Source organism: Myiozetetes cayanensis, unplaced genomic scaffold (assembly GCF_022539395.1).
Source record: "Myiozetetes cayanensis isolate MyiCay16 unplaced genomic scaffold, myiCay2020 scf1, whole genome shotgun sequence".
NCBI classification, from domain to species: Eukaryota; Metazoa; Chordata; class Aves; order Passeriformes; family Tyrannidae; genus Myiozetetes; species Myiozetetes cayanensis.
The window spans coordinates 7,942,021-7,966,636 of NW_026086604.1; the positions used below are offsets into that span (position 1 = coordinate 7,942,021).

Sequence of the window (24,616 nt, forward strand, 5' to 3'; positions counted from 1 at the left end):
ACTGTTTGGGAAAGAGCTGTTTATGAAATCCAGTGAGATATACAGATGGATACCTCCTTCTCACCATTTCCTCCTTTTCTGGCTTGCTGTTTACTTCTGGCATGATAGATTGCATCTGTATTAGGAACCCGTCTTATGTCAATGGTGCTTGAACTTAATGGAGAATCTGTTCTGACTTCCTTTCCTGTAATATTTGGGTTGAATTGTAACAGCAGTAGATTGCACAATTAGTGTTGTAGATTTTTCAATAGCTCTTTTTCATTACTTCCCTGGTATAAGTTCCAAATATAATCAAAAGAGTTTACACAGCGAAGAAATAAAAACATAAAATCCATGCAAGACCAAAGGTACTGAGCAGGACCAGCAGTCCCCATGGTCTCCCACAATGACCAACAGCAGATGTTCAAGGAAGTAGAAAAACGGTGCAAAAATGGAGTGATTTTGTTTTTTGGGGGTTTTTTTAAATTATTTTGTTTAACACTTTCTTAGCTCACAATTATATGAAGGCCAGGAATTACTTTGAGTCAGAACTGGTACCCTGATGTTTGGTACTTCTTAATGGACTTTGACAGTTTGTCTGAGACTTGAATTCATGTAAATCTTGATCATTCATAGTCTGGAATCAATCATTAGATTAATCAACTCCCATGCAGTTGCCCTGTGCTGTTCTTCAGGCCTTAAGTCACCTAAGGAGGAAACAGTGCCTGTCTCAAAGCACTGGCCTCAAGCCCACCAAAATTACTTATCTGACATGAAATTGAGGGAGTTTTGCATGTTCTGGGCGTGAGAGTTTGTAGGAGGCTTTGAGGTGCCAAAGCTTCTTAAGAGTAGAGTTGGAGGACTTCTTGGTGGATGAATCCCAATTCCATCACTCATACTATCTCTCTTCTGATCTCAGCAGCCCTAGGGGCTTTTGAGGGTTTTTTTGTTCTTTGTTTTTTTACAGAAACTGTCACATTTAATTATCCTTACTCTCCTTCTCGAAAATGGCAGCATAGATTTTCTTTTCTAAAACGGGAAAGAGGAGGAGTGAATTCTGGGCAACAGGGACAGGAACTGTGCACAATAGTAAGGCTTTAAGCACACAGTGGCAATATTTTGGTGTTGCTCTGTTGCATACTTAGTAATTTCTTAGTAATTTCTGACATTAAGCTTTGCTTTGTTTGGTACTGAATGTCAGGGTGATATAACTCCAGAACCTCTCCCTGTAATGTCTAGTGAGGAGTGTGCTGCCTAATGCACACTTCCCTGTGTTGGGCATTCAACACGGGATTCCTCATCTAACTTGGGAGCTACCCAGGTGTGAGCCTGTTGCTGTAGACTCTTCTAGGGTGAGGTCCATCTGACTTCCTCTGCATTTACATGAGGATGAACTGAGCTGTAACTTTTTTTATGCTGAATGTAAGGAGAAGGGTAGACCCCAAGCTCCAATCTGGAGATCCTTGTTCCTTTAAGTGTTTTGAGGAGGGACAGAACTTCTCAGAAATCCAATCATTTCATATACACTTCCTCTCCCCATCTGCTTGTAGATCCCTGTGGAGGCAGGATTTTCTTTAAGTAAAAATTTCTTTTTATAAAACCTGTGTTTCTGGTTCAGCATTTTGTCCACATGTCCACAAGTTCTGTTCTGTACTGTGATTTCTACAAATTGCCTCAGGAATAAATAAGCTATACTGCTGGTGGTGCATATTAGAGTTCTCAGTTCTCTCTGAAGCTTACTAAAAATAACTCATATATTTGCTTTTCATTCTTGCTGTAGTGTTGAGGCTGTTATAAATAAGAGGCTTTACTTTCAAACTATATAGTTTGCCTATTTTATCCTTTTGTACATGTGTCTTAAGTGACTTACCATCTCTTATTTTATCAGATTTTAAAAATTCTACTGTTAGATTTGATATAAGTCCTCTGAAGCAGAGTTGAAAGAAAATTGCTGCATGAGAACGTCCTCAAGCATGTCAGTGATGAAAAGAGATGCAAAAATAAGTAATTTACTTTTCTGGGCTGGCTTATCTCTCATTGCTTTTGCACTGTGGTGATCTAGAGAACAGTCTCACTGACATACTCCTTGCTCTGGAAATATTTGAAAGGGGCTTTTATTCCTTTTCCCTTGAACGGTCTCAGTCCAGAAGGCATTATTGTTATCAAGTCCAGATAAGTGTATGGTGGTCAAATAATTTTTTCGTTTCTATTATATTTTCATTAGATTTCAGCTTTGTGAAAGATGAAAGGAGAAAGGATGCTTTCTTATTTAAAATAACTTCTGCCATCCTTTTTAACCTTGCCAGCTTTCTTGCTATTTCTAAAGCCCTTCTGAGTCATATTTCATTCATAAATGCAGCTTGGCTCTGACCTTGGTTATTTTTCCTCTGGCTAACAAAGCTGTTTTATAAGTGCAACATAAAAATAGTTTTAAAGTTGATCAAAATTCTGAAACTTTTTTTTTTTTTTTACTTAACCAGATATGCAGGAATAATTCTCAGTAATTTAAACATTTCTTTGACTTTCTTTGGGTGTAATTAAAATATAATCAGTGACAGAAGAGAATAGTGGTTTTGCCTTTTTCTTCCATAAACTATTTAACTTTTTTTTGTGTGTTTTTCAGTGTTTGCAGGGTAATATATCTGAACAAATCTGTTATAGAGAAAGGAAATGTTAAAGATTTAATTTTAGTGATGTGTTTTCAAGCTTCCAGCTTATAAAGGCTGTTCTTTAACCTCTCTTCACAGTATTTGTACTTCTGTTTCCTTACTTAATATGCACAAGTAGACAGGAATTTCACTTGGTTCAGAAGCATATGCTAAAATTCTGGCAACTTCTGAGTGGGAAATAAATATAGTACTTAATGAATGCTGTGGGTTTCAGTGAAAGAGTACAGATTCTTTGTACATCTTGGGAATCTGATCAAAGTCTTCTGTGTTTATCCTGGGAAAAGTTTACCACAAGGTGACTTTAGGCGTAGACAACTTCAGGTACTGCTTGGGAATGCAGAGCAAGGTGGAATTCAGGCCTGGGAGTCCTTCAGCCTGTGCCTCTGCAGTGCTCAGGGCTCAGAGCACTTTTGTTCCCTGCTTCTGGAAAGTACTGCTATTCAGCAAAATGCTGCTGTAAAGCTGCTGTGACCACCATTCCTTCCTTAGTTCCTTGGATGCACATCTTACTGTTATTTCCTCTTAACACGTGATCCTCAATATACATGTTAGAACACAAAGTAAGAGATGCCCCAGCATTGTTTTGCACGGGGCCCTACCAGAGCTTTCTCAAAACAAAGGTAGATTCTGTGCTGGGTGTTTCTCTGAGCTGGATGTGTGGATTGTGGAGGAGAGGAGACGCACATCTTTCAGCTCAGGAGATCCCACTGCTGTGCCCAGTCCAGTATGTTGCTTTTCAGCACATTTGCCATGCTGTAGTGAGGTCCTCAACCTGGGCTCAGGTGCTTGGGGCTTTGCCAGATCCCATTGGGAAGGGGGGGATTAGTGAGACCCCTTCGAAGGGAGCTGCCTCTGTTGGTAGGTGCAGAGCCCATCCTCAATTGTCCATGATTCTGGCACGTCTCAGGGAGCTGCTGAAAGAGCAGGATGTCTGTCTGGGGAAGATGTTCTATTTTCATCGCACTACTGAGTTGTGCTTACGATATTGAGAAGACGTGAGCCAGTTCTGGAAGGCAAACATTATCCCTTATATGTACTGCTGTCACTGATCGTGTGTCACTCTCAGGGTTATTAAAGGCTTGTAGGAGGACTTGTATCTAAGGAAGTAAATATTGTCATGCCCATTATAGCTTTCCTTATGCAGAGGAAATTCTATTAGGACAGTAGGAAATCATTTCTGAGTTTGCATGAGACACCTACAGTGAGATTAAAGGAGGCTGTTTGCTCTAGGCATGTTGGGTTTGACATGTTGTATTTTCTTGTAGGCTACATTGCAGATTTAATTTTTCAACTATGTGCATTTAAGGTCAGGTAGAGAACTACCTTACTTCTTCAATAGAAAATATTTCACCTCCTTTACAAGATTTGCATTGATACTCACGTGGAAATTGAATATTTCTTATTCTTGCAGAGTACTTGCATTTTATGTGTATGTGATAATTACAGAAATAAATACAGAAATACTCCTTTTACATTACAATCAAAGCCTCACTTCTAGATTTAGGTGATTTTCAATCTGAGATTTTTGAGAATTTCCTATATATTGTTCTAGGACAATGATCTGCTTCCTGCTTCCTCTTTCTGGCTGGGAATTTCTTTTGCTTTCCACAGATAAAGGAAACAGGCTTCTTCAGCTCTTTTTTCAGTCACTTCACAAAATTATTTTTGAAAACGCCCTATGAAACAACACAGTGCTTAAAGTCAAAATGCTGGGAAATACTGTGGGGTTAGAAGTGCTTCACAGGCAAGGATAAGGGTTCCATGATCTAGCAGAATTCTTTCCGACCTTCCATTGTCCTTCTTCCTTCAGCTCAGCTGGGTACACTTGAGCTTCACTCACTAAGGACTGCATAAGCTAAAGCTCCTTCATAGATAAGGTCCTCTATGTATATTTATGCAACAGCTTTTACATCAAAACAAAATGCATATTTTATTGTTGTGTAGCAGTTTCCTTGGGTTCACTGCTAAGCTATTTGATTAAAACCGTATGGTTTTGGAATAGTTTTCTTAAAAACATACTGTTTGAATTACAACTTTGTATTAACATATGATTAAATATTTGGCCTTTTGAAAACCTCAGTATTAATGTCTGATTTTTAGAATGTGAACTTGTCTGATGTGTGGTGTTTGGGACTTGGTATTGGTAAATTAGGCTTATGCTTTTTTTTTTTCCTTTAATGGGTTTTCACACATTTTTGTTGGAGCTTTAGTGCACTGCTGTGTGAATATCCCCAATAACTTAGGAGTGTTATTGTTTAACTCTTCATCAGCTGTTTGTATATGTTAAAATAGATTTGTTTGTTGTGGGGCATTATTCATGAGACTTTTTTGAAGCTTATGTCTTTTTCTCTGTTCTTCCCTCTTTTGAGTCATAACTTGTAATTCAGATGCTCTCAGGCAATATGACAATTTAAAGAAAACTTGCAGATCTTTTGGGAAAAAAATGTGGTACCTACTGGTAACTATTCTCTTTCCCACCCCCCTGCATTGCACAGAACTAACTGGAAGAACTCTGTGGTTTTGTGTTTGTGGCTTGCAGAAAGAAACCACATAGTAAGACTAGGAAACTCATTAAAGTGAAATATTGATTTAATTAATACCAATATCCTCTAAGAGGGATGAGGGTGATAAAGTCCGTCCCAAAGGGCTGTAGAGGTGAATTTTCTATTTAAAGATGCTAAAACGGAAGTAACAAAAATTATGGAAACATACAGCAGAAAGGGAAATAAATAGAAGCAGGGAAGACATTTCAGATACAACAGTTCCTAATTCATCCTTGAGTCAAGGATTTTCCTCCCTCTCACTGGCTTCATTTTCATCTTCTTGGTTCTGACCTCTCTGTATGTGCAGTTTGCTATTAAATACATTGAAATGAGTCTTTGGCTGTGCACCAGTACACATTCCATTATCTGGGATAACTCAGTTTTAAAAAGCAGGGAAAAGGGAATCTTTGTCTGTAAGAGACTTTTCTTCTTTTAAACTTACAGTCAGTTTCAGACTTGTTCTCTTTACTTTTATATCTGATCATATTGACTTTTTTATTCTGTAAGTGTCCTACATTGCAAAAAAAAAAAAAAAAAAAAAAAGTGTTACAGTAGGCAGTTATAAATTCTGATGTTGTTTACAGAATGAGCTTATGCTCCTATATTTTTTCACTGATATATGCTTGATCTTATTACTTTATTAACTACAGAGCCTTCTTAATTGCTGTATTACAAATTCAAGTTGCTGATTTAAAAAAAGCATATATATGCCTATTACTAAATAGTTCTTTTTAATTTTAATATATTTACTGAAAATCAAAATAATTTTAACTTGTGGCTTTTTTCAAAGTACTGTTTGTTGGTTTGTTACTAAGTTGCAATAAGCTTAAAATTATAATTGACTGGCTACAAAAAAATCTGACTTTTATTTTTTTTTTTTTTTGCAGATCACGTTCAAAATGAAGAAAACTATGCACAAGTACTAGATAAATTTGGAAGTAATTTTTTAAGTCGGGATAATCCAGATCTTGGCACAGCTTTTGTAAAATTTTCCACGCTTACTAAAGAATTATCAACGCTGTTGAAGAACCTGGTGAGGAGTTTCAAACTTCCTTAGCTTTTAATTTGTTTCAAAATAAAACACAATAACTGCATGATCTTGATGAGTAATGATAACTTTTGAGATGCTTTCTTTTTTTTTTTTTTTCAAAACCTAACACAATAATTTTTGCAGAGATTCTCTCTAAGGGGTATTATTACACACTGTGCTTGATTGTTAATTGGCAGTTAAGAAGAAAAACATAAATGTTGAGGCATCACTTGAGTCATCATTCTGAAGTGATTGACAATGTTATATATCTCATGGACCCTAATTTTAAATCATCCCCTTGAAGATTTGAAGTCTTTCCAGTTAAAAATATAATATTGTTAGTTATGGCTGTCTTGTTTGACCACAAAAAGAGAAACATTCAATTTATGGAAGAAAAATAACAGTTTGAGGAACAATACTTAAATGGTGTTAACAGTCCACTCTCCCTGTGGTATGTAAAGCATCTATTACTTAAATTGTAGGTTTGTCTCATTTAAAATTTGTCTTAGGCCTTTTATTTCTGAAAGCTGGATAATAAAACTATAGTCATAGCAAATATCTTCCAACGCTGAAAGTAATGAAGCCACATTTCTTGCAAAATCATGTTTCATGGGCTTGATAGTTGTTATATTCAGAAAGTAATAAATTCAAGTTTACATTTTTCTTACAGTTTGGTTATTTCCAAGCTTTTTTCTGGTGTGTGGAGTATAAGCAATATTACAGACTTTCTTTCCTAGAGTCCTTAATACAACCATAACTGCTGTAGGTCACATCAAAGGCCTGTGTACCACAGTTCCCTGGCTTTGACAGATGCCCAGGAGTGAGTCTTTAGGGAAGAGTGCTAGGAGCAAAGATGGGCATAACTTCTGTCCCATGGTCATGCAAACAGCCTTCAGCTCAGAGATGTTGAAGCTGGAGACAATCTTTTGCTTTTAGTCTTCGTTAGTATTACCTCCATAAATTTGGCTAAGGGTTTCTTGAATGTGTATTAGGCTTGGCTCATAAGGTGGAGGAATCCTCCTTTTCTAGCTGAGTCTTATTTATTCCATAGCTTGGATTGTTCTTGCTCACCCTTTCTGTATCTTCTCTGAGTACTGTTGTACCCTTTTCTGAAATGAGTGGACAAACATGAAGATGGTTCCGTTTCTTACTGCTTTTTCTGAAGGCTGGTAGCCTTGTGATTACTGAGCATTGACACTGATGTTTTCAAGATATTCTGTGCTGGAACTTCAAGGTATTTTTTTCCTTAAGACATTTTCCTGGATGATTGGTATTTCATAAGCATGATTCTGTATCAGTTTCTTCTCTCCACCTATCACTTTACATTTTTCAGCATAGATTTCAGTCTTTAATTTCATTCTCTCAGCAGTTTACAAGGCTCTTATGCAACTCTTTGTATATGGCTTTTGCTTTACTACCCAGATAGCTTAGGATCAGCAGACATTCCCACCTGACTCTCTGCACTTCTCCAAGATTCCCTCAGGCTGCACAGGCCCCATCAGCCCTAAACCAGGGTGTCACTTCTGGCCTCTCATGCTGGTACTTACTTTGCCTTCTGAGTCTTGCTGCTTTATGATCACTTTCTTACTCCCCTGAGACTAAACACTTTTCCCCTCATTAACTTGCTTTGGAAGCTTTGCTTGGACCTATTACCTTGATCATCCTTTATTTCAGTGTGGGCAGTTTTAAAGACCAGTAGATATGCAAGGGACCTGCTTTCCTCAGTAAAGACTTCTGTCATTCTGGGTTATTTTAACACTTTTTAATCTTAATTTAGCACACAATCAAAAGTGAATATTTTAAAACGTGAATAAAAGTGCAGTTTAAGGAGTCTTTGGGACTAGAACTCAAGTTTGTTGGAAGATTTCTGGACCCTGCATGGCATCCACATAAAATTTTAATTTCTTTCAACTGGCAACCAAGAAGTGGTGGATTTTTCACTTATTTAAAGTAGTGCTGATCCAGTGGAAAAAGATCTTTTAATTTAAGAAACCATACTTATTCAAAAGAACATTATGCTATGTCAGCTAGATTATGAAGCATTATCTATTTAAATTCTTGTTGACAGGTTTTAAAATAGTCTATTCACTAATTTACCTCATTCAGCAGTCCCACATAGAAACAAACTTATCTGACAACTGTCTCAGCATTTTAAAAACACTTATTTTTCACCTTGATTCACCCTGAGATAGAAAGTTCTACTTTGTTGTTCTTAAGCATCATTCTGTTTAATACGATTACGCTGAAAGAAAAAAAGATGTTTTCAATATCAAAATAGAAATTGAGGTGCATTGAAAAAGCAGTTGAGAGAAGGACTCTGTAATGTCATTTATAAAGCCCCACAGTAGGTGCTAGGGCTTAGGTTAATAAAATTAATTGGAAAAATAGCAAAAGGTATTAAGATGAATGACAGGCTAATAGGTTGTTTTTTTTTTTTTTTTACCTAAAGCAGATTGTTGCTGCCTTATTTAATAAAGATACAATAAATAATGAATGGTCTTTAAAGACAGATGAATAAGGAATAGAGCTACAGAGTAGGCAACAAAAAATGCTTCAAAAAATCGAATCTTTTTTGTTAAATCTTTTGAATTTCAATTAAAATTTTCCTATGAATTGTGATATAATGGATATTTCATGAGAAGGAGAGTATAAAATAACTTATTTTCTTCTTTCTGAAAGAGGTAGAGAGTTATCATTTTCAGAGTGATATTCACTTACTAAGATCAGTTACTATGAAGTAAAAACAGCAACTTGTATTACATACACAACTTTTGGAGAGCATCCTTTTGAAATGATTGCTCAGGACACAAGGGCAAGAATAGCAATGTGTCCATTAATCCTTTTAATAAAAGTAAATAAGTTGCTATGCAAGTTTCACTATAAGCTGTTGGCATTATCACTAAATGTAAGGACTGAAACTTAAAATCTGTAAATATAATAGTTGTTAAGTTGTTAAATAGTTATTGTAAAGACTATTTTATAAGAATGACACACAACAACCACTTCTTTAGCATTTTCTGAAGGTAATACATTGGAATTGACCATTGCCAACACTGGTCTATGTTTTCAGCAAACTCTGATTGTCTTACCAGAATCAGTTTCTCTGTTTGTTTTTTTTTTTTTTTTTACTTCTACCTCTATTCCTGTTCCAGATTTCATTCTTTATACAGTAATTCATTATAATAGTGCATTAAGCCATATGAAGACCTACATATATGAAACTGAGTGTGTCAGTATCTTTAAATTCATCTAGATGATGTTTTGGAATAACATTTGTAGCACTTACAGATTACCTCTTTTGAAAATTTTCATGGTGCTTGCCTTTTTCCAAGTTTCCAAGTTTCAAGCTTGTTTTTCCCCACCTCCCTTTCCTGTAAATGTCCTCAGCTCATCTTTGCAGGCAAATTATCTATTGTTCACAACCCTCAAAAAATTATCATACATGTTTCCATCTGTTAAAAGCTTTTTTCCTTTATTTTGCTCTATATGTGAGATTGGTTTGCTTTATTGAATGTGTTTCCAGTTCATTTGGGCTACTGTTTTATTAAGTCTTCAACAATGTAATAAATGATTCTAAATCCTTATCATATTGGCGTAATACCCTGATATTTAGCTTGGTTTTTTTCCCCCCAGCTGACATTCTAGCTGGCTACTGTTCAGTAATTTCAAACCAGGTATTAATGGCTTGAATTGGTTATCCTTAACAGATTCTCTTGGAAAAATGAGAAAAACTACAGCATCTTTTGAACATATGAGGAGTTCGAGTGGAGTGTTAGACCTGGAGAACCCATTTAAGTGCTTGTTTCGATATTCTCATCAGTGTGGATCATCATTCCACAAAAGTCCCTTAAAAATTAGTTTCATGGACTAAAGCATTCTCAGAGGATCATACAGGAGAGGGGAGCTGTGCCATATGTATGGTAGAATAAAAACAGTAGTGTAACACTTCCCTACTCCATTGGTTGGCATGCAGAGGACATGAAGTCTTTTCAGCTTTCCTGTCATTTTTCCTATCCTTCCCTATGAAGGAACTGAAGAATTCATGGAATATTTTGGGGGAGAAACAAAGGGAAGTAGAAAAGGCAACAAACTCTTCACTAGACTGGGATAATACTGATACACATCTTTCCAGTTGTCATGACTCTTGACATCCACACCATACATGTTCAGATAGGATCACAGTGGTCGGCTTTTCGACCCTCACACTGGCAAAGACAAACAGAACATTTCACAATCAAATCATCCACAATCAAACAGGCAGGGACTCAACAGGGTGAAATTTAAACGTGAGAGTTTGAGGAGCTCTCAGATTTCCACAGTGGGCAAAGAAAGGAGCAGTGTTCCCAAATAGTTGGGATTAACCTAGGAGCTGGTGACTCTGTTGGTTCCTTTTGTTCGTGGTTGAATTAACACGTTCCTTGCACATTGCCTGCCTGTGGCACAGCAGGTCCTTGCTCCTCACTCAGGAGGCTATGAGATATTTGTGTTCAAATGTTTGCATCCAGAGACTGTGTATTACCTTAAGGTGCTTTCAGAACTTTGATTATGTGCTATTTTTAAAATTCTGACTTTATATCACCTTAAGTAAACGTTGATTATGATGCTTCTATGTCTGATGCAAGTAAATGTTTATTAATTCCTTACAGGCTTAAATTTACTATTAATTTAGAAATGTGATTGCAACTTCATTAATGAAGTTCAAAGACTTATTGGCAGTAGTTTGGTAAGATCATAATAAATTGTTTTGAATGATAACAGTACAATGTTTTTCTTTTTAGCTCCAGGGTTTAAGCCACAATGTTATTTTCACTTTGGATTCTCTCTTAAAAGGAGACTTAAAAGGTGTTAAAGGGGTAAGTATTGAAAACTTAAGTTTTTATTTCAGGTCTGTCTGTTTTGTGACTGTTTTCCTTTCATTCATGAGATTCTTTCTTATATTGGCATTCATTAATATTTTATATGTAGTCCAAAGAGGAAAACTGGCATGACTGCAATGCCTGAGAATTTCATTGTAAATTCCTGTGTTGACATGCACAGGAAGACAATGCTTTACAAGATTCAAACCCAGTATTTTTTCCAACTACTGTATGAAAAGTTTTAAAGAAAACAGTATTTTTGTTGCTATTTATAACTTGATAACTACAAAGACAAATTTTTAAAAATCTTCTAAGGAAATTTTCTATTTCCTAAGGACCTCAAAAAACCTTTTGACAAAGCCTGGAAGGATTATGAAACCAAATTGTAAGTATTTTTCTTCCACTTTTTAATTTATTTTTTTTCCTTTTTCTGCTGATCCCAAACTTTGTACTGTATCTGTGGATATAAATGTGGCTGAGCAAGGCACTTCTTTTGTGGATCTCTTTTCTGCACTAATAGAAAGAAAATATTTTTATGTGCCCTGTGAAGTAGTTAAATGACTGCCCAATGTTTCTTCACTGTAAAGAAGATACTTAATACACTTAATGCTTACATACTAAACATTGCAAAGTGAATTGTGGAGGTTTCAGATGGCATTTGTACATTCTTGCAGTCACATATATAATATCTGTCAATAATACAAATTATGAGATTTATATGTTTTCTGTGTTTCAGAACTGAGTATTTTTGAACAACAAAAATTTTAGTGCAGTTGGTGTGACTTCAAAAATATGTGTGGTTTTAAAAATATTTTCTTTCTCTGATTCCTATTTTCTGTGGGCAACAACTGGTTTATAAATATAGAAGGTTGGAAACAAGTAGTATAATACTTGCAGAACTGTTGGTGGAATGGTTCAGAATGCTCTCAAGGCTGTGATGGGCAACTGCTTTATCAGAATTCAAGAGCCCTCAGGAGTTAATTAATATTTTGTATCCTTTATTTATTCCCCTTTTTAATCCTATCATTAGTGTTGTTTCATTTATGTCCAACCAGAAGGGGAGAAAAGTAATGAAAAAAAAACTCAGGCCACTAAGAACTGCTGAAATATTTATTGGCTTAATTTTCTTACCTACATAGAGTAACTTTTGCTTTCAGAACTCATAACAATGGAAATCCTTGTGAACAACTGAAGTAGAAATCACTTTATTATTAATCTAAGGCAAAAAGGAGATTCCTATCCCCAAACTAAATTGTTGTATTCAGTTGAGCATTCAGATTTACATGTAAATTGATTTTTTTAATTCCTTTTTAGTTTTTTAGTTCTCACAGATATTACGTATTTTGCAGATACTGAAAGGTTTTCTGTAGACAACAAAATAAAAATATTTCTACCTCTCCAATTTCTATGTATGAATTTAGGGATATCTTTGAAAGCCTATTTATACCAAGTGCCAATAAATAGAAGTTAGGAGATGAAGTATCTCATAGAGGCCTAATACATGGAATCATCTGTGGATTCTGTTCTGAATTTGGAAGGGTTAGGGAAAGATGTCTGTTGTCTTGTTACTATTTTTTTTTCTTTTATGAGCAAATTTCACTTGGGTTTATTAAGACCAAGAAGGAAATGTTCCTTATATTTCTCCAATAACCCTGTTTCCTAGAATTCATTCAAGACCAAATATTGAGTTCAGTTTAGAGGTGCAGTGCTGAAAAGTGTTTTATTCTATATAAAAATATGATGCTTTTCTTAGTTACAGAAAAGCAGAGATGAAAAACAAATAGATTAATTCTTTTTAATTTCTTTTCCTGCTGGTAAGAAGTACCAGTATAATAAACACACAGTGCTTTGTCACCTGTTTTACGGACGTATAGCTCCAGTGTTTTATTTTTCTCCAAAAGACTGCTAGAAAATAAAGATTTTATTTTATTTTTAAAGAAACAAGGAAACTGTTTATGTTTTTCTACTCCATGTTGGAAATCTATGTTTGGTTACAAGTGGAGCATCCTGTTAGTCTGGGATGAGTGGATATGTAAGGACAACCACACTGTCACTCTCTAGTTAAGATCTCAGGATGGCCTTACTTCCATATTTGCATTTCACTATTTCAGAATTTCAGTGTTGGCTTACTCTGAAAACATAGTCACTGGGAGTTGTGTCATTTTGGGTAGGTGCTGAACTTGGTATGCTGCCTTATTATTTTTCTTAATTCCTGCCTTACAAACATGAAAGTTATTGAGTTATTCTGCCATTTTCCTGCCAAGTCAGTAGTTTCTTAGATGTTTTACACTGCAGTATATAGAGCTGGAAGCTGTGGAGCCCATCATACAGAATGAATGATATAATAATATTTTTTTTCTTCAAGTAACACACAAACAAGAGAAAAGAGTTGCAGGATGAAATGAAGAAAGGACAGTTTCATGACTCAGTTACTTTCTGAAGACTTAAAACACATAGGATTTGGTATCCTAGAGGAATGGCTTCTTTAATGTTTCTTAATTACTATTTTTCCCTAAATAATACTAGATCACATTGTAGTAGAAAAAAATTCTCTAAAGTGTTTTCTAATTAAAATTTCAGTACAAAGATTGAAAAGGAAAAAAGAGAACATGCAAAGCAGCATGGGATGATAAGAACTGAAATAACGGGAGCTGAGATAGCAGAGGAAATGGAGAAGGAAAGGCGGCTATTTCAGCTACAGATGTGTGAAGTAAGAAACAAGTTTCAGTTTTTAATTACGACACCATAGCCATAAATTAAGTCCCTTAGGGGCCTTACTTGAAGGTGGTGAAATGTGCTTTGTCTTTAATGGGGGTGGAGGGAGGAAATTATTTTAATGTCACATATTACAGCAATATAGAGATAATTATTTTAGCAACTCTGGTTGCAACTTTGCTTCCTTTTTTTTTTATTCTTTGTTTTTAGATTATTATGGGAAGGTTCCTAGGTTGAAAATACACTATGAAAATATTTCTTATTTTATCAGGATTATGGTTGAGCAGTTCAGGAAGTATTTGATATCTTTCTTCCAACACACTTTCTGAAGACTTCTAAAATTTCTAATGAAGTGACAAATGACAGTGACGTATTAGTTCCATAAAACTGGGGTTTTTTATATTCATACTTCTTTTTATTACATGTTAATGGTGATTACTTTAAATTACACAGTAGTTATATTTTTAGAATATTCCAGTAATTACTGCAGTAGCATTGGAAAAGGGAAAACTTTAGACAATTGTAAAAGATGAAACTTTTTCTTGAATTTGTTTTATGTTTTGGGGTGTTTGAATTTTTAAGGAATGACCAAATAAACGGTTATCTTTTGCTTATTTTGCTTAGTGATAGACTGGTGGTTTAAGAGTCAGCACTCAGGTTAAACACAGAAACAGTTAATTCACTGAGCAAATTATGTTTTATTGTTTGAAAAATGTTGAAGGCTTTGGGACATGATTGTCAACATGCTTTTCTTTGTCTATACAGTATCTTATCAAGGTTAATGAAATAAAGACAAAAAAGGGTGTGGACCTTCTGCAGAACCTTATTAAGTATTATCATGCACAGTGCAAGTAAGTACACTTCAAGCCTTAATTAGAATTTTTATTTTTTTCACAAGTGTCTTTTCTCTTTGTTTGAATTTGTCAGGATTTTTTTTTCCATAGTTTTAACGTGCCAGGTGTCTGCCTCTGCATCTTCTGAGGCTGCAAAATTTTGGTAGAGAGAGTGAGCAAGCGGGGCAGGAGTGATGGACTAAGAGGCCAAAGGAAAATCTTGTATGCTGCTTACAAAATTAATTTTAGTTCCTGAGGCATAGATCTAGAATGTGATTTTAGAAACATTTTATTTTATTTAATTTTTTTTTAGTCTTTTATGTAAATTAAAAAACCATTGTGAAAGCCAGTAATTTCTTCCAATTTCTCTGGGGTGAAACTAGCAAGATATGACCTTGTCATCAGTAGAGCTGCAAAGGCAAACACACAGAAACTTTTATTTAAGTTAAATACAGGAAAGAGATTTTAGAAATTACTAAGTGAGAAACACAATGGCTGATAAAAATAGATGATAAAAATAAGCTAAGCTGTATTCTCTCTAATTTTGTATTTGGAAAAGTCACAATGGTATGTCTCTGCTGAAAGATCTTGTACTTTAAAACCTTAAGGAAAGGCTTTTCTGTTGGGGTTTTTGGTTGTCTTATTAGTTTGTTTAGTTTTGAACATGGAAGGAGTTGGATATATTTTGTTGGTTTTGCTGTCTTTCTCCACAAGACAATCTACTTTGTATTATGAATTAGACGTGTTCCTGATAAATCACAGGTATTTTTCATTCTAGTTTCTTCCAAGATGGCTTGAAAACAGCTGATAAACTTAAACAATATATTGAAAAGTTGGCTGCTGACTTATATAATGTAAGTTTACTTACAAGTAGCTTTATGTCTGAAAAATTAAAGTATGTTGTATGTATAAGTACATTTTACATATTATTACGAGGGTCTATATTTCGTTTGCATCTTATAAATGAAAAGTGTTATTTGAAACTGAACACAGCTAGACAAGGCAAAAACATCTTGACTATGTTAAACTTTGTATTTGGTTTTTACAGCTATTAGGAAAAGTAGCTTTAGTTCACTACTAATTCAATGATGCATTAATATAAAACTTCTTTATAATGTGAATATTTGAATCAGCTTATTTTATTAGCATCAATTTTAGCTACTATTTTCACTTCTTAAAACCAAATTGCTTAATGATAGCACCAAGGTTTTAAAATTAATTAACTTGGGATGTTTCTTAAAGACAAACAACAATATGGAACCCACTTGTCACCCGAGTGCTTCTGCATTCTATACTCAGAATTACAATAATCCCATTTGCAATTATCATTTGTTGCTAAACTAAACTGTATTTTCATTCCTTAAGTCATCCGTCAAGTTTATTGGAGTTATTTAATTAATATTTCAGTAGCTAATTTAGCTGCATTAGATATAGTGAGCCATTAAAGTGTAACAGAACAAACAGTGCATGTGGAGTTGTAGATTAATTTTAATTTGATTTTCAAGTGGTACGTGCATAGAAGATGAATAGCTAAGAATGGAGTAGACCATGAAAGTAAACTCAACTGTTAGGGAAACACAGACTAGTTGAGCTGGTTGTTCAGGACATCAGAAATGGTATATTGAAATAAAATGTTAACGTTGCATCCAGCAAGCATCTAATAGCAGTCTCTTTCTGCAGATAAAGCAGACACAAGATGAAGAAAAGAAACAACTCACTGCTCTTCGTGATTTGATAAAATCTTCTCTGCAGCTTGATCAGAAGGAGGTAAATAATTTATACATGCTATTGTCTGAGATAATTTAAATTTGTGAATTTTGTGCTCAGAAATTTGTGTAATTAATGTTCAATATATGTAGTTATTGGTTCAAAAGTGTTGGACTTCAAACATTATGACAAAACTAATATTTAGAATGTTCATGTATCAACAAACAATATTTTTACATTGATTTTCTGTTTCCATATTATGTATGAAAAGAAATTATTCCTTTTTTTATGTAGTTTTTTAATGTACTGTAAGAACAGTTGTAATGGATCAGATAAATACTTCATCTGACCCAGTATACTTTGTTTCATAATGATAAAGAATGATTGTTCAGGAAAAAAAAAATTAATTAATAGGGTGCACACTTCTTTCTTCTGCCATCTTCCAGCCTGTGTTCAGGATTTTCCTGACCTGAGTGATCCTGAACATGACAGAACGAGAACTAGAGACTTACCTTTAGCTATGGTTTATGTATTACTGTTCATCTGATAACTCACATTTTGTGCTGGTTTTCTCCTTCACAAAACCCCTTTTGCTAGTACCACCTGGTAAGGAAGAAAATTTATTATTTGTTAATCAGAGAGCAGTGGCTGAAACAGGGCAGTTCAAAAGTAAAATACATCATTAATTGCACTGGTATCAAAAGTGAAGGGAGGGACATGCAATGTCCTTTACAGATGTTCTGGAATACTTCTTGAACTAGGAGATAGCATAATAGCATACATCACAGCTTTTACCTGAGATAATATTGTGACTGCCAAATTATAGTGCCTGAGAGTCAGAAATGTTGAATATCCCATTGTGAAACTGTACTGGAGGGATTGGTGTGGTTTTCCTTTAGGAAAATTTCGCTTACCCTCTGTTCAGTTTTCTTGTAGGCAAATAAGACATTCCTATTTTCCAGGTGTCTATTATTAAATATGAATTATAACTAAACACTAGGCAGATGCCATTTTGCTGAATACATAAGATCATCCACATAAATGACTGGACAGTATTGCTATTATCAAATATACATAAGAGCATAATTTACAACCATATTACTGAGTCAGCCAAATTTCTGACACAAATCAGTAAGGGACGTTGGGAGTAAAATGAAGGGCAATAAACACTGATACTTCCCCAGAATACCCTCCCATTAGTAGTTTGACTGTTGGAAGTCTCTCCGCCATCCTGTGGTTTTCCTCTCTTTGAATTTGTGCAGTTACTTTTTGAAGAAGCGTAAATCATCAGCTCGTTTTACAGCTCTGTTTTTCCCACCGTGGCTGCATGTTGTGGGAAAAATCTTTCTCCTTTAATTTGTTTTGAACTTTTAGATCTGCATATCCTACTCAGGATATGAGTCCATGTGAATTTATGAGATAATCAATAGATAATTTCTGATATTTTTCTTTTTCTTTCATACATATTCTAACATCGACTTGCTTTTTGACCAGTGCTTAGTGCAGAGGAACTGTGTAAGTTTAATAATCTGTAAAGCTATAAGCATGTCATCGTGTTTTTGAATCTTCATACCCAGCTCACAGTATCTTATTCTCTCCCTCTGCATCACTTGGCATTTTTTTATGCTGGTCTTCACCTGTCATTTGTTATCAAGTTACTCACTATCATGAGGTTCTTGAGAAATTCTTCAGTTGGTCTTTCTTGCATATTCTGAATAATTTAATACCATCTAACAAACTTTTGACAGTTTGCTGTTCACCCTTTTCCAGGTTTTTTGTGTTAGACACCACATGTGCTGTCACAGCTTTCTCTGAAACTCACTTGGCTGTTTCCTGCTTTAAACTTGTTATCTCACCTGAGGACTTTTCCTCTTGTCCTGTGGCAATGTAATTCTTTCCCTTTCATAAGGAACAGTGGGTACCCATTTAAAGTCCAGATACACTGCATCAGTCATCATTTTCTTACTGATTCCTTCAGAGAACTCTGGGCGATTTTTAGAGACATAACCTCACTGCACAAAAGTTACACTGATTTACCAGTATATAAAATAATACATGTATTCTTAAAAGTACTTTTCATCAATCACCCTTGTGTGGGGTGAAGATCTTTACTGGAATTCTTCTGGAACTTCTTAAAAAATATGACTTGAATAACTGAGGGCTTCCATGTAATTTTGGTAGGTAGCACATTGTGATTATGGCTACTGTGTGTAGATACATGACTTGAACATAGTAAATTATTTCAGGTGGAATCACAGTTAATAAGGAACGATGGATGAGTAATTTCTTACAATAATGAGTTTTTTTCTTTTGAATACTTGCCTATCTGTCCTTGTATTACGTAGGTGTACATTTTATAGCAGTTAAACCTTGGCCAGGAGACTGTTCCTCTCCCTTCATCTCTTATCTCAGTTCTGAAAGACAACATAATCTTATGATACACTCTTCATGATTTTAGAATTTCTTTAATGATACAAATGGTGAACAGGAGCACTACAGAGCACCTCTGAACAGATTCCAATTTATTGTAAGATCTGCCAGCTCTTTCTAGTGCTCAGTTTTCCCTTATCTCCTACTTTACAGTCTTTCCCAATGCTCTGTTTGCTATTTTTTTCTCTCCATCTCCAATGTGTACATGAACCTACTAGATCTCTTCCACAACTCTTACAGAGCTTCCCATACAAGCATTACATTTGTAATCTCCCTACTATCTAAATCATCCTGAACATAACTCCTGCTCCTTCTTTATCCTTACCTCCAAAAGTTGAACACAAAACATGAGATTTCAAGACCTACTTGGAAACAATTTTAAATCCTAATTTTTTTTTTTTTTATGATTCAATTCCCAACACACAGAGGAACAGGACTTGCTCTCTTCTCATGTACCATTTTTTTCACAAACTGATTATCTGGAAAGCAAAGAAAAATGTCTCCTTCTCTCCTGGATGCTGTGTATGTTGTTAAGTTCGAGCTATTTGGTATTCAGCCAGTTCTTGGAAATAAAGTAGGACAAATGGGTGGTTGTTCCTCAGTGCTGTGTTGTAAATCCATGGCTGCAGTGGTACAAGTCAAGTTTCAAAAGTTCCTCATAAGAATATTATGAGGTAGAACAAATGAAATATAATATTTGGCTTTTTTGTTACCTGTTTCCTGGATGTGTAGTAAAAATCATTGTGTTTCACTGGAAAGTAACCTCATCTAAAATATAAAAAATTAAGTCAAATTCTGAAACGGAAAAAGTGTTGTAATAAAGTAGCTTCACAGGCAAACCAAAATAACCTGTGCAACTTTTCTGACTGGAATTACCCTGTAGACAAATTCTAGGCTGAAAAACTGTATGTGTATATATGTATGATATCTGTATATAAAGTTATAAATATAAAAATAAAGTGTTTCACTTAAAGAGAATTGAAATTTTGTCTTAGAAGAAAAAGGGTGTGATTCTCAAATATCCAGGGAAATCATAGGAGAGAGAAATGCTGTAATGAAAGAACATGTTATTTTGGATAAAATAACTGATCATATTGGTGTTTGAGTGCTCCTTTCAAAATCAATGTGAGGACTTTCACTCATGGTTCTGCTGCATGACTTGAGTCAGAGTGTAATGATGCTGGCAGATATGGGGGAGCTTGATAAAACCTTGTGTCATTTAGGTATTTGGTGTTTAATCCTGAAGCAGCATGTCAGCAGTTAAGAGATAACAAAGATTGAAGACACGTGGCCTGAGTTTACCCAGGCGGGTCTCCATCATTGTGTATATCCAAATCTTCAAGTACAGAAAGTTGGGCTTTGTTACTGTGACGTTTTCCCTGTTGCATTAGTGCATTATAATATCACCACTGGAAAATTTATGGATTAATGGAATTGCTGAAGAATATTAAATAAATAGGATTTTCTCCACCAGATTTGTAAAAATTTAGAAGTACTCTTATCAAACACTGCTCTGACTGGGAAGCAGTTTGAAATAATGAAATTGAGGCTCTGGCTATGTAGTTTTAGGTTTTTCTGACCCTTGGTGCAAGAGAAGGAACTTGAAACTAGTGATTCCTGTCCAAATTGTAAATTTGTCCACCTTTAACCTCTTTGGAGTTGCCACTAGAGAAGTGAGATGTCCCAGCACTTTTGAGGTCTCATAATGTAACTCCTATTTCCATGTTTCATGGATCCAAGGCATTTATTTAGCATTATGGATATCTGTAATGCCCTTACACGTTTTACCTGTCCTTTGATCAGTGAAAACAAATATTACTGTAATCCCTGGAACTGCCTAGTAAAGCATATCTTGACCATCTTTGAATCCTGGGCTGTGCAGAAGTGCCAGTGCTGTAGCTTTGCTGAGGGCAGTCCTGTTTTACATTGGCTCTGTTACATGCAGTGTCTCTTGTGGCCACTGTTGTGCTGCCCTGGTGTCAAGTTAGGGCAGATTCTGTTACTTTGTTCAAGAATTATCTGATTTTTTGAAAATGACTATGGTTTAAAAACTATTTTAATGGATATCAATATAATTTTAATTGTGTAAAATATTTCATCTTGTGTGTTTAAAAATGCTTATATCCTAAAAAAGTTTTAACTTTTTAAAAGAAAATAGGCCTTTAATACAGGCTTTTGTTGCCTATTTTTGTATAATAATTATTGCTACCAATGTAACTTAACAGCTTTAAGTTAAATATAGCTAATCTTTAGAACCATGCTTTGTGTCTGGTTTGTCAACTGTTTCTTTAGATTTTGATTTATTTCACCAAATCTCCATCTGATATGCTCTTTGCAACAAGAACCACATCTCATTATGTTCTTTCCTATGCTAATACCAAAAAGGACCCTAATTCCAATGGGGATTTGATATTTGTTTATAACAAATGAGCTGCTTATTTTGATGGTGTGAACAGCACTGGCAGCACATGGCACAGAGCAGCCTTCGAGCTGCTTCCAACCACAACTGCCAGTTTTACCAGAGCACTTCTCTCTGAACTTCTGTGGCAGACTTGTTACAAAACTAAAAACAGTTGTAGGGATCCTGAATAAAACAAGAGGGAGTAACCTTCAATATGTATTGATTGTGGTAATAGTGAGAAACTACTTTAAATGGGAAATGTCAATGCCAAGGGAGTAACAACTTCCCATTCTTTTGATTCTTTTTTTTTTCCTCTTTTTTTTTTTTTTTTTTTTTGGTGGGGTATTATCAGATGTTTTGCAGGTTATTGTTTCATAGTTACATTTAAAACCTTACTAATGTGTCCTTAATTATACCTTTTTTATATACATTTGCAAAAATTAACAGTGAACTTTGGGCCTGATCTTTTTCAATAGAAATTCAGAATTAGTTTGAGTTTGGTGGAGGATAAATATGGTATAATTTTAGATAATTTAAAAGTCTAGAAGACATAATAAAATTTGATCCTGTAGTCATCTTAGTTGTTGTGTGAAGCCAGTGTCATATATACCAGGTTGCACAGCATTTTGTTGTGATGTTTTGTTTTTTATGAGAAAAAACACAAATGTGCCTTAAAAAAGTAGCTCTTACTTTCTTTCTAGTTGTGCCATTAGAAAGTGGAAAACATTATTTTAACAGATATGCAGGCTATAAAATTTATTTTCAAGGAACATGTTTTTAAATAAATAATAATTCTTGTTTTAAATTATTTGCTTTCTCTTTCCTCTATTGCTTTTGCCTTTCGTGATCGAAGTCTAGGAGAGTAAGTCAATGTTTTAATGAACTTTTGGGGATTTTTTTTCTGATGTGCTTATAACAAGTTAATCCATTTCACTTAATTGTTTCACTAGATCAGGCCAAAAGTTATTTCAGCTGACTTCATTCACTAAAGCTCATGAATTATACTTGTATTTTTAATCTGAGAAAAAAATAGTGATTATTAGTGTTTGTCATTGTTTATATATGTGTTCTTATATATATATGCATGCTGTATTCTGTTGCTTTTTTTTTGAAATTTCATCTTAGACTTTTACTCTTTGATTATAGGATTATACAGTATTAGATATCTATATTTTAAAGGTATATTGAGATGTATATTTGCATCAATACTGTACTTCAAGTGCCTAATGAATTAATTGAATCTTGAACAGTTAGTTCAAGATCACATGATGTAAAAGCAAGCTCTCCTATGACTGTAAAATATGCAGTAGGAGTCATCTCTCCTTTTTTAATCTTTATAAATTTCTGAAGTTGTTGTAGAGAAGAAAACATAGGCTTAAAAGCTAAAAAAGCTTACTGTGCACATCAGGAAAATGTTAATGCTGTTTTTCCCTTTTTTTAGGATTCACAGAGCAGGCAAGGAGGATATAGTATGCATCAGCTTCAGGGGAATAAGGAATATGGCAGTGAGAAGAAAGGTTATCTTTTGAAGAAGAGTGATGGGTATGTTCTGGGAACACATAATAGTGAAAACTATAGCTATGTCCCTGCACTAATTTTAATTGTTTTCCACTGTGGTTGCCTAAGGCATGTTCTCCTAATACATATGCTACAAATACTCGAGAGTTTTGCAGTTCAAATCTGAACACAGAACTGAATTTAATACAGAAAATATAAAAAGCATGAGAAGCAAACATAAAATAATAGTCATAATTAAAAGAATGCTGTTGTCTTTGTAAGTCTCTAAAAGGTGATTAAGACCTGTCACAAATCTCCCAAGTTATTTTTTGGTGAGGCATTTAGTAAAATTTTGACTGCATCTATTTGTTTCTTAAGGCTAATCTTCTTAAAATATTAATGGGATTAACATGTGTTTTGAAGTCATGTCTACTTACTGAATTTGTTGTTGCTCTTCTTATGTAGGTTAAGGAAAGTATGGCAAAGAAGGAAGTGTACTGTTAAAAATGGAATTCTTACCATATCACATGCAACGGTAAGTTATTTTTATACCTTTATATGGAAATAGGAAATTAACATTACCCTTTCCTGGTGAATCTGCTAATTTGCTGTTGCAGAAAGGATGTCGCTTCACCTGACTGCTGAAGTTCTGTGGAACTGTAGTTTATGAGAGTTGATTTAATACTTAAATTAATTTATGAGTAGTTTAATAAGAAAATGGCAAATATATTGAACAGACTTCTCAATTAATACTTGAGCTGGTTTTGCTTGTAGGGATTGTCATGTCATGTATCTGTGAATAACATAATTTAGAAAGTTGGGAAGTTGATATTAGATATTATTGACACATCATCAGTCTGACAGATGAGTGAATGTGTTAATATTTTGAGTGCTTTCAGCTAAAAGTGTGAAAGTTTGGGAAGCTTTGATCACAGTGAGTTCTGGGAATCAGGCGTGTATCTGAAGTATCTTCCTGGGAATGCTAAATCATGAGGTAGCAACAACAGATCATGGTAGAGGCAGTCCTAAAAGTACCTTGTGGCAGTATGACACAAACTTGTTGGAAACAAGAGAACAGGAGTTACTCTTGTTAAAGATCATGGTCCCATTTCCTCATCCTTTTTTCTTCTTCACCCCAAATTCCAGTGATGGCCATTGGTGTTGAATGTTTACTACCTGTGTAAACTCAAAATACTTTAAAGATACATATACTACTATTCTGTCTGATAATTAGGTCACCTAAGACAATGTAACTAAATGTATTTATCCCAAATTCTGAAACTCCAGATCTCCAGCTTCCCACTTCCCTTTTAAAGTTTTAGAATTATATCTTGGATTTATTTAAAATGGGAGGAAACTTGGTCTATGGGCATTCTGTAATGAAAAACTGCATTCTAGTTTTACCATTATTTATGAAATGCAATAAAAACTCTTTAATATTAGCCTATTGTAAATTAAGGTTTGTTCCTTTAATCCCTTTCAAATAGTCAGAAAGAGTGGCCATGAAGATTTTAATTTTGTCTAGATTTAGCAGTGTGTCCATTCTGACAGACCAAGTCAGACAAAGGGATGGTTGTCTCCACCATTTTGAGGGTGTGCATGTGTAGATGTCCATGCTGTAACTTAATATCATACATGACCACTCCCCACAAAGGGAAAATAATCCTAAATCAATACATTTTTTAAAGTAAAATAAATTTTCTTTTTAGTCCAACAGGCAACCAGCTAAACTGAATTTATTGACCTGCCAGGTGAAGCCAAATGCTGAAGATAAGAAGTCTTTTGATCTAATATCACGTATGTAGCATCTTCAGTACCATTTGAGTGGATGAGGAAGGCAAGGGAGAACTAATTTATCTTGTTTTCTTATCCTACTTGTCTAAAATTGGGAGTGTCTTGTCTTCTCAGCATTAAAGCTCCTGTGATTTCCCTTCTTCCCATTTTGATCTTGTACAG

The 24,616-nt window shown here is 34.7% G+C and overlaps 1 protein-coding gene across 1 annotated transcript in view; it reads left to right on the forward strand.

Annotated features, from left to right (window-relative positions):
* ASAP1 (ArfGAP with SH3 domain, ankyrin repeat and PH domain 1) overlaps positions 1-24,616 on the forward strand; it is a 147,942-nt gene that overhangs the window by 77,367 nt on the left and 45,959 nt on the right. Inside the window, 10 exon segments of the mRNA XM_050313880.1 lie at positions 6,079-6,224; positions 11,000-11,074; positions 11,413-11,462; positions 13,658-13,787; positions 14,558-14,643; positions 15,404-15,479; positions 16,306-16,392; positions 22,605-22,705; positions 23,126-23,195; positions 24,370-24,457. Coding sequence (XP_050169837.1) covers positions 6,079-6,224; positions 11,000-11,074; positions 11,413-11,462; positions 13,658-13,787; positions 14,558-14,643; positions 15,404-15,479; positions 16,306-16,392; positions 22,605-22,705; positions 23,126-23,195; positions 24,370-24,457 — 909 coding nt within the window.